Consider the following 10713-nt stretch of genomic DNA (forward strand, 5'->3'; position numbering starts at 1 on the left):
ATATGGTAAAACCATAGGCTCAAATTGTGCAACGCCGCAGGAAAGAATGAAGAGACCTCAAAGTGGTCATTTTCAAGAAGTCTGTGGCGAGTGAGATTTTCTTGCAAGACAGAAGATAGCACTTTAGTTGTCCTGCATGTGGTCTAAGAGACATAAAATCATAGAATCAAAATACAAAAATCTGGTTGGTTTTTTCACAGCTTACCTTGGCAGAGATTTTCTTAGTGACTACTTGGTGAGAGAGCATTCTGGCACCTACTATGTCTGTGACAGCTATGGGAAAGCCATGAGAATGACTAAATCATTTTGCTTTTTGTGAGTAATATGCAACAATCTATCTTAAAGCTACTGGGCTGCAGTCCTGCATGCACATGACTTTAAAAAGGAAATAACGTATTTGAATCTGTTCTGGTTTTGATGAAATCTTGATCTTGATGAGTATCTTCAGTATGAATTCAGTAAGTGTCTTTAAAAATATAAAGTTCTCTGATTGAGGTAATGTATGAGGGGTTTACTACCAAGGATCTCAATCTTGCTCCCTCTTAGCTACAGATAAGGGCTTAGATAGCAGCTATGAAAAGCACAGTCTATTCACAAGTACAGTATGAATCACACTGCCTCTGATTCACAAAGGAGACCTCAGTGGGGATCCCGAGTTGGACCCTTTAAGCACTGTATTACTGTGACAGTAGCAGGGAACAAAACAAACAAAAAAAAACAGAAACATTTTGTCTCACCTCTACCAGCAGCAGGTGATCGATTGCCTAAGATCATTCTTAGTTACTGTGTACACTTCAGCTAAACAAACTCTTTGGGTCGAACTCCTTGAATTGCAGGAGGCATCTAAACTGCAGAGCAGTGAAATTTCACACAACAGACTGAGGAATACCCACATTCCCCAAAGGCACCCTTCAGTTGGTGGCTGCCTAAGCTGTCCAGCATTCCAGTAAAGGTGTAAATGTTACTACATTTTGGATGTAAGAGACAGCAAAGATCGCTGCTTACTGGACAGGAAGGTCAACCTCAAGCTTTTCCTGGAGGAAAGAGGATCACTGATGCTGCTGATGCAGTTGCTGAGTTGCCACCATTTTATCTGCAGCTCCTCCACATACACCTCCATAGAATCATGGAATCACGTAGGTCGGAAAAAACCCTGAAATCCAGCCATGAACCTGAGCTACCAAGTCCCATCACTAACTGTGTCCTTCAGTGCTACATCCACACGTCTCTTAAACACCTCCAGGGATGGGGACACCACCATTTCCCTGGTCAGCCTGTTCCAATGCCTGATCAACCTCTTCATGAAAAGATTCTTCCTAATGTCCAATTTAAGCTTCCTCTTAAGCAGAAAGCACGACAGATTCTTGAAAAAGTCTGTCTCCATTTCTCATATCTTTGCTGACATTAATAAAGGCTGATGGCTGCAGTTTAGCAAGACAGAGCTGGTGCTACAGAGGCGAAGAAGCTACAGTACCAACGGACCTGATGAGTAATGAGCCACCAGATGAGCTCAGCAAACTTGTGAAATTTCCCTTGACTTTTGCACTGTTACTTGCAACTAATAATTTTTCAGCATTCAGTTCACATGATGAAATGGCAGAAAGGTGAATATACAACAGTACATATCAAGTCAGAACCTAAAGTTCCAGAGCTGCTGTCGAATATATATACTATTACAAACCTTGGGTATTTGATAGGACACTTTCCTTAAACTTCTGCTTTTCAAGTTAAATTATTAAACAGAATTTCACTGAGAGATCTGAAATTGTTTTCTTCTTTCTGATAAGAGGAAAAATAAAACTGACACTCTCACACAGAAAATATGATCTCTGTAGACTCCAACACCAAAATACCATTTCCTGTCCAAAGTCTTCACCAAACAAACTAATTTCTGCAATTTCAACGCATTTACCCAAACCTCGGTATACTTTCAAGGCATACTTTGGGGGCTATAAAATAACACAGTAGACAAATATTAATAGGTATAATTCTAAACTCTGCATCATATAAATAGGGCCAAAATGATGCACACAAATTATATTAACAGGTTTATTACCTCAGAGAATCCCTGCTGTCGCACACACACACACAAAAGTAAAATCACCCATGGAAAGTTCCAAGTCCATTCCTCAGCTTGGATGAACTGCCTGCTATGGCACCATTGGCACACAGCAACTGTCCTTGCCTCTTCTTACACTTCCATTAATAACTTGGGTAGAGATGTAGAGGGAAAAGGGACCACTCCTTGATCATACTTGTGGATCTCACATTAGCACATGTTAACAAACACGATGAAATTCGAAGATGTTCCTCAAATTCCAAGTCCCATATCCCTCCTGCTCACATGGCTCAGTGGCCTGGCACTGGGCAATAAGAGAAAAAAGAATTTGTGAGAAAGGAGACTGTTTAGGATGAAGGCAGATATACAGACGATCTTCCAGTCTTGCTGAGAAAGACCTGTTTTCCAGTTGCTGTGCCATGAATTGCACCATTTGGGAAGTTTCTATGAGAATAAAGTGGATCCAGAGAAATCGCATAACGATGTAATTGCAAATCCATGTTTACCTAATTTCCCAGGTCAATAACTGCTTGCTGCTTTGCACTTGCTTTGTCTAATTTTTGATAGAAACTTGATTTCTTAATTGCGAGAAAATATGAGTAAATCCTCTTTTCCACTTAGCAGATTTGCATCTTCTCTGCCTTACCCATTCCCTAATCCTAAATTAATATAAACATAATCAAGAAACAATGCACGTAAGCCACAAAGAGTTACTGCATCACATACCATCATGGAAAACTATTTAGAAATTGCAATTAAATAGTCTGTTTTAAAAAGTAAATTAGTCATACGACATTAAACCAGGATGTGGTTTTTACTCCTGTGGCGAGAACAGATGTAATGAGCTTTTATTTCCAAAAGTCATCACTGGTATCATCATAGCTTAAATTCCAACTCCATAATGAGGTGTTTCCAAAAATACCCAGATTGTTTTAGCAAATTTTCCTGTTAAAAATGTGTTAGATCCCTGTTTCATTAACATGATGCAATAAAAGCATGGAAAGCACTGTCATCTACAGCCATCTTGCTGCACAGACAAGAAGCAATGGTTTTAGACATAGCCAACACGTGGGCCTGTTGTTACAAAATTTTGAAAGTTGCTTTGGTTTGCAATGTTTACATGTTTTAAAACCGTATGATAAAACTTTAAGTTTTATTTATGACTTAATTAGGAGACTAAAATTACCACACACGAAGACCAAAATAGCCCCCAAACTCACAAACTCCCCAAGCACAACACACCAAGCACCGCAGAACTCTGCTGCTCCTTGTCTGATATGCATATTTGTCTTTTTCTCTCATTTCATATATTTTCCACTTCCAAAAATCTCGTCAGCATTTCCTTCTTTTATCCTCTGCTGATCAATCCTTGTCTTCTTTTTTTCTCCCAGAACCTAAGTTTTTTTTCTTGTTTTACTTTAGCCTAATGTCTCAATCCCCATTTACTCTGTTAGTGTGACAGAGAACGAGATATTAAGAAGACAGGATATTACAGCACTCCCTGCCCACCATGCCTTCCCAATACTCCACTAGTGCTTCACACGCAGCCTGGCTACCAGAGGAGAAACAGCCAAGTTCTTCATCCCTGGCTACTTCACAGCTGCTCTCCTCAGACACCAATCTGAAGCGACACCTTTACCTCGTGTCACTCTCGCAGGAAGAGGCCATAGCCCCTGTGGGCAGCACCTTCTGGCATGGAGAAATGTTATCTTCTTCATATGTGAAGAGATGAGGTACAGCACATTCTTCTAATATTAATATCCCCGTGTTGCCTTCATATTTGGGAAGCAGCACAGTGAGCTACAGCAACTTTTGATCTTCCTACAGCTGGTCCAGGCAAAAACGTTCCCAAGCATAAACTTAAGTTCAGCTGTGGAATTCAGAGTATGCTTCTCTGTAAACTACCATCACTGACTTCATTTCAAATGAGAGCTCACAGAGGTCTCAAGGGAGCGCACCATAAGCCTCATTACTGAAAAGAATCTCTGCTTGGCTACAGAAGCCACTGATTCACTCGACAGAGATTTACTGATCAATAGAGAGAAGCAGGAATTTGAACAGTGAAAGGTTCTATGTTAATGACTTTCCAGAACCATATCTGATTTTTTAAAAGAACAATAACTGCAGCCAGTCAGCAATAGAGAACGACCAAATGTTTGCCATCTGGTGTGCTTGAAGTGAAATTCTGAATGTAAGGATTGCAATATTTATCCAATAATTCCAGATCTTAAAATAAGCTGAGCTGCAACTACTTATACAGGAAATTTTCAGCGGTGAATCCAGTCTGTGCTCAATATATCCATGCTTACATATATACTTTTCTTAAAAGAAACAAGAACAGTTCCCAATTCTCTGCCTATTGCCAAATACTACAATTTTTGGCAAGCACAGAGCAACCATGTGGTGGTTAAGACCCACAAACCACATCCGCAAATGTCTGACACTGGATAGAACATGAGAAATACACTTTTGCAGGTGTTTTGGTACATGCACAGTTGCATTTTGAGTAGCCTTGTGGAATGCCAAAGTCAATTTTGAGAAATCCATGTTACTTTGCACTGAACAGCTTCTCTCTTAATACTGAATATCTAAGGTTATGCCAACAGATTGAGTGAAAGGAAATCATTCCCGATAGTGATCAAAGCCACTATCTGATTATTTCATCCTCACTGTAAAAGGATCAGTCAAGAAAAAGGGCTCTGAATTTCAACGCCTTCCATAATTAAAGACATACTTGCAGTTAAATTATTCTCAAGTTACCATTAGAAAAGCTGCAATATCAACAGGAAACAGGATCACAAAAGTATTCTGCATTCAGAACTTGCTCTTTGCCCATCAGCAATCAGTCATTATCTGCTATTCCACCACTCCATGACATTTAATTATCATGATCAATTGGACTTCAAGGAACATGCTGCTTTATGTTACCTTAGCTTCCCCATCTCCCACTTTTTTTTTTTTTAATCCTTGTCTTTTAATTTCTTCTCTTGGCTCATTTCTCATTGTTTCTCCATTTCTCCTAAGCATTTTACCATGACTTTCAATAGAAGATGAGAAACTGATGCATCTCCTACTCACCACTCAATGTACAAACAGTCAGAAAATCTGGGTTAAGCTGATCAAGAAAAACTTTTTTCAGCATTAACTGGGAGCAAACAAGATTTTACTTTCTTAAGTATTCCTGCACAAATACAACCTAGCCTGTAAAGTGGAAAGAGGGTAACCTAACCAATTCAGCTTCTATTTTGATAAAGAGAAACAGTTGTCACTGCAGCGCTTGAATTTCATTGCTAAAAGGGAGAACATCAAGTGAAGCCAAAACTGTATTCCAAGGAGCAAGATTGGAATAAAGCATATATCTATATCTAACAATATAATTGTTTTTTCTTCCTTCAGTTGTACATTAATAACTTCCACTATAGACACACGTATACACACAGTGATTTTGTCACATTCTCCTACCATCGCTCCCCAAACTATGGCAAATTTTATTGGCATTTGAAGGTAAATTCAGTAGAAAAGTGTATGTCTTATTGCTTTTTTCATTATCTGAATATGGCAGGAGAAGAATATATCTCAATTCAAAGATATCCAGAGGTGAACAAATTTAGAAGAAAACAAACGCCGGCTCTGCACTGAGCAACCAGCAGCACAGGCTTACTTGCATTCAGCAGGAATCTTTCAAGAGCATCAAAATGTTTAAAACATCAACATCAAACTGAGTAGTACAGTTGACACTCTAGAGAGCAGGAATGCCATTCAGACCTGGACAGACCTGAGAGGTGGGCCCACACCAACCTCATGAAGTTCCAACAAGGACAAACTGCACAGTCCTGCATCTGAGTCAGGGCAATCCAAGCACAGATACAGGTCAGGCAGAGAATGGCTTGAGAGCAACCCTGAGGTGTAGGATTTGGAGGTGTCAGTTTATGAAAGACTAAACATGAGCATCAATGTGTGCTTGCAGCCCAGAAGGCCAACTGTACCCTGGGTTGCATCAAGAGAAACGTGACCAGCCGGTCAAGGGAGGTGATTCTGCCCCTCCACTCTGCTCTCTGAGACCCCACCTGGAGCACTGCGTCCAGTTCTGGAGGCCCCAGTACAAGAAGGACATGGATGGGTCCAGAGGAGGGCCACAAAGATGATCAGAGGGCTGGAGCACCTCCTCTACAAGGACAAGCTGAGAGAAATGACACTCTTCAGCCTGGAGAAGAGAAGGCTCCAAGGGGCCTTATAGCAGCCTTCTGGGACCTGAAGGGGGCCTACAGGAAAGCTGGGGAGGGATTTTATATAAGGGTGCGTAGTGAGAGGACAAGGGGAAATGGTTTTAAACTGGAAAAGGGTAGATTTAGACCAGATCTCAGGAAGAAATTATTTCCTGCGAGGGTGGTGAGACACTGGAACAGGCTACACAGTCGGGCTGTGAATATCTCTTGCCTGGAGGCATACAAGGTCAGGCCGGATGGGGTTGTGAGCAACCTGGTCTAGAGGGAGGCATCCCTGCCTGTAGCAGGGGGGTTAGAACTAGATGATCTTAAAGGTCCCTTCTAACCCAAAGCATTCTATGATTCTGATTCTGGTCATTATGAAGAAAAATCTCTACCCGAAATTCGTTCTTGCTATGTTGATCCAAGAGGGTTGAATGTCGCCAAATTTACCAAAATAAATGGTTATTTATATTTATGGTTAAATATCGTTTTATTTATATTTAAATGGTTAAATATATTTATGGTTAAAGGAACTGTCATTTTATGTAATAAAGACTTGAAGACAACACGTATCCATTTCAAACTAGATTTAATTACACCACAATCCAAATAAGTTATGTCCATATAAACTCCATTTTGTTGTATGTACAACCTATGTCATCAGCATGCTGACAGAGTCAGCTGGTGAAAGCGTTCGCCTCATCCTCTGGAACGTACGAATCTTCAAACACTTTCTCTGTCCATCGGCTGGTTCTAGAGCAGGACAGCCACATCTTTCATCCCCAAAGCAGACTGAAAGGGGAGGGGGGAGGAAATGAAAGTCAGATTTGCAGCACGTTCTTGTTTTTAAATAAGTTTCCCTAAAAAGCAAGTCAGAACAAACAGCCCTATAAAAATACAGAATAAATGCTACCAAAAAAAAAAAAAAAAACCAGCCAGAAAACACTGCAACGAAGCTACTTGCCCAGAAAAAGGAGAACTTGTAAGCCTCAGACTAGACCCAAATGCATTTCTGTTAGCTGTACACATACTCTGGTATCAAATGCATACTTTATGCTCTGCAGACACACTCAGTACAAGAAAAAAGCCTCAAGCTGCCAGTGAAACTGAACACAAGAACACTGCCAGCAAACAAACAACTCGAGCAAATGGCACCACAAGACAAAAGGTTTTAACGAAACTGTAACATGACCTTGATATTTTTCTCATTCTTTCTACTGTTAGAAGTAGCTCCTTTATATGGTGTGAGGCAAAAATAATTAATATATAACTTTGCAAACAATGCAGTCCATAAATTATTTGTCTTAGCAGTACCTGGCTCTGTGCTGTTGTCAAATTTCAAGGTCATTAAAAGAGTCACATTTCCTTCAAAATCTTAATTTTAGAAGTCTGTCCCATGGAAACACTTCAACAGAATTCAAACACCACAAGAATTTAAGTATTACTCATGCCAAGACATTGCAGCGGTGACAAGTTGTCCAATAACAAAGAGGCAATATGAGCAAATGCATTTTGATTCACTGCAAGGACAAATACTGAAGGATATATCTCTGTATTTAATGTCGTTTTTAAGCAGCTTTGCTACTATATTTACAAAGAGGAAAGGAGAACGGATTTTTGGTTAAAATCCCTGTTAGAAATCTAAGTAATTATTTCTAGGTGCAGAAAGAAACTTGCATAAAACACCTCTAAAACAGATTTCAAGGGCAAGTTCCATTCAAAAAGGCACAGGAAGTCCCATATATTAAAAAAAAAAAATGCAGAAGATTCAGAGCAAAACACTAAGGCTCTTCCAAGAACTTGTGTTTTGCTGTTTTTTCTAGTTTTGATTTTAAAAGAAAAAATAACCTGACCAGCAATACTATCACCCAAAACCAATTAAAAACAGTGGATAAAACAGCTCTTGCTGTTTAGTGTGAACAACCAGAGGTAACACCTATAACTGTGACTATGAGAGCTCTGCTTTTGCACGTACATTTGGACACAACACGTACCTCCAGATTGTTGGCTCGGGCATTCCTGGATCTGCACCCCTCCTAAAACCTGAACAGAAATAAACATTAGATAAACACACACATGTATGTGTAGACTCCTACACAGCTTACACAGTATCAGATTATTCCAGTTCATTAAACTGAGATACAAAAGGAGGGGGGAACTGTGATTCACGAAGTTGTAGACTCACCTCAACAGAAATATAACATTAATCAAGGTTAGAAAGCAGGCAAAATAAATACAAGTGTACCATTTTTAATTTCTTTGTTTTGTTTTTTTTTTTTTAACTCTTATCTATATCTCTATCTGAATTAAAATTCAGGAACAACTGAATTTGAAGCTGTGAGAGATGATGGAAATTATTTACCCTGAAGATCACGGCACACTTGCATGCATGCATACATACATCAATGCATGCATACATGCATCAATGAGGTTTTAAATGTTGTTTAGAATGCAACTGAATGAGACAGCACCAGCAGTGACCGGTATAAGCAACCTCTGTGAGCCTTAACAGGCAACATTCTGTAATGAACTTGCAGTACTATTTCAATAACTGTTTATTTAATTCAGGGTGAAAGAATTCTAAATGTTCAATTGATTAAACTTAGAACGTTTTGTTCTAACTGCCTTGCAGGCAAGTTAATTACAAAGAGTTCATCTCCAGCTAATGACTTAACTACTGATTCACAAAGGCAAGCGAATGCTAGATAAGTAATTCAAGGTTCAGTTTATCAAACAGCTTTCTTGCTAGACTGTAAATTAAGTCTTGAAGCACGATTATATATGACACACGCTGTTCAACATGCTTTCCTACAAATGCTATATGCTAGAAATAGATGCTATATGGAAAACATATTATTCCTCTCCCTTACAGATTACAAGTAATGACAGCCCATCTAAAACACAGGCCATAAAGGTTAATGGAAAAGCTTCCATTAACATGGCGGGCACTAGGTTACCTCTTTGAAGATAACCTTGTCAGACTTAGACTATTAAATATTCTGGTCCATTGCCTTTTGTGGCCGCACTTTCCAATAAAATTGCTTTAAAATACATGAAGTTGTGTTAGCAGTCATACTACGTGTGTGTGTGACACAGATTTAGGAAACAGTACTGAGGAATAAGGGCCAGAAATATTACATAAGCAATCCAGTTTCACAGAACTGTACCGGCCTAATTTACGTACTTAACACAGGAGCAGTCACTTCAAAGCAAGCATAAAAACACCTACCAACAAGCTGCAATTGCACAAAGCACACTCCCTCATATGTCTCCTGAATACCTCACCCCAACCTATTCCATTGGTTAAAGTGCATTTCATTCATATGGGCCAAAATAAACTGGGATCAGCAGCACCAAGCACTGCAGAGCCCCTGTAACTGTAACACAGGGTTCAGTTCTACAGACTTCTGAGTCCGTGCCACCTCCAGGGGTCAGGCAAGGGTGGCACCTGTATTGGTGTCCCTTCATTAATCACAACAGGAAAATTGCTCAGGTGGCAATGCAGGCTGCTGGAGGAGCAGCACATTTACCTGTTGGAGGCATAAAACGAAGCTCCTATAACCCATGTCCTTACAGTTACACGACAGAAGTACCCCGGGCATCCAGGCAGAGGTACAACTGCCCACACAGCACACCGGCAGGACGTAACCCTCGTGTTACATAAGTCCGCGCGGTGCCCACAGAGCAGCTCTCAGGCTGCCCAGGGAGGCTGCGGATGCCCCATCCCTGGAGGTGTTCGAGGCCAGGCTGGATGGGGCCCTGGGCAGCCTGCTCTAGTATAAAATGGGGAGATTGGTGGCCCTGCCTGTGGCAGAGCGGTTGGAGATTCGTGATCTTTGAGGTCCGTTCCAACCCTGGCCATCCTGTGATCCTGTGATCCCTCCCTAAAGGCGGAGCCTTCACAAACCCCCGCCGGATCGAAGCAGGTCGCGAAACGCTGCGGGAATCCCCCCCCCTCCCCCCAAACCCATCAATTTTAAAATAATCAATAAACTAAGGATGGGAACGTAATACCCTAACGTTGCCTAACGCGGCAGAGTTCAAAGCGACCTCCTGTACCAGCGAAAGCCCGACTGGCCCCAGCACCAACACCCGCCCGCTTCTCAGCGGCGCATGCGCGGACAGAACAGCGCGAGGGAGGGCGCCCCCCCCGCCCGCACGTGTCCCCCGCACCCCGCCCTTCCCGCGCCCGCTCGCCCCCGGCCGCCCTCATCTCGTTCCCCAGGCCGGGACCGGGGTCGGCCCGCGGTCGTGCAGTGCGGGCCGCGGCACGCCGGCGCCCGCCGTCACTGACCTAGATAGAGCACTACCGGGATGAAGCCCCAGCGGATGGCGAACTGACCGCCCTTGAAGAGCTGCTGCAGCCGCTGCTTGGCCTCCTTGCTGAGCTTCGGCATGACGGCGGCGGGTAGAGAGAGGAGCGGCCCGCCCGCGGACGTCACTCGG

The 10713-nt window shown here is 41.8% G+C and overlaps 1 protein-coding gene across 2 annotated transcripts; it reads right to left on the reverse strand.

Annotated features, from left to right (window-relative positions):
* Nucleotides 1-6839: 6839 nt before the first annotated feature.
* TOMM7 (translocase of outer mitochondrial membrane 7) lies at nt 6840-10703 on the reverse strand. 2 transcript variants are annotated; one of them, XM_085226185.1, is made up of 3 exons: nt 10562-10703; nt 8262-8310; nt 6840-7059 (listed from the first exon to the last, which is right to left on the reverse strand). In XM_085226185.1, exons 1-3 carry the CDS (start codon nt 10662-10664, stop codon nt 7044-7046), a joined length of 168 nt encoding a protein of 55 aa, XP_085082311.1. In that variant the 5' UTR covers nt 10665-10703; the 3' UTR covers nt 6840-7043. The 2 variants fall into 2 exon arrangements, with proteins under 2 accessions (XP_085082311.1, XP_085082310.1); XM_085226184.1 differs by having other exon boundaries at nt 6840-7127.
* Nucleotides 10704-10713: the final 10 nt, after the last annotated feature.

Source organism: Meleagris gallopavo, chromosome 6 (genome assembly GCF_905368555.1).
Source record: "Meleagris gallopavo chromosome 6, MGAL_WU_HG_1.1, whole genome shotgun sequence".
Lineage (NCBI taxonomy): Eukaryota > Metazoa > Chordata > Aves > Galliformes > Phasianidae > Meleagris > Meleagris gallopavo.

What these genes read in the sequence shown, in the direction of transcription:
- TOMM7 (XM_085226184.1), bottom strand. Translation starts at nt 10,664, where the DNA reads ATGCCGAAGCTCAGCAAGGAGGCCAAGCAGCGGCTGCAGCAGCTCTTC. An exon ending in CCCGGTAGTGCTCTATCTAG is followed by an intron (nt 8,311 to 10,561) that starts GTCAGTGACGGC and finishes ATTTCTGTTCAG; the next exon opens with GTTTTAGGAGGGGTGCAGAT. An exon ending in CCCGAGCCAACAATCTGGAG is followed by an intron (nt 7,128 to 8,261) that starts GTACGTGTTGTG and finishes CTTGCTTTTTAG; the next exon opens with GGAAACTTATTTAAAAACAA.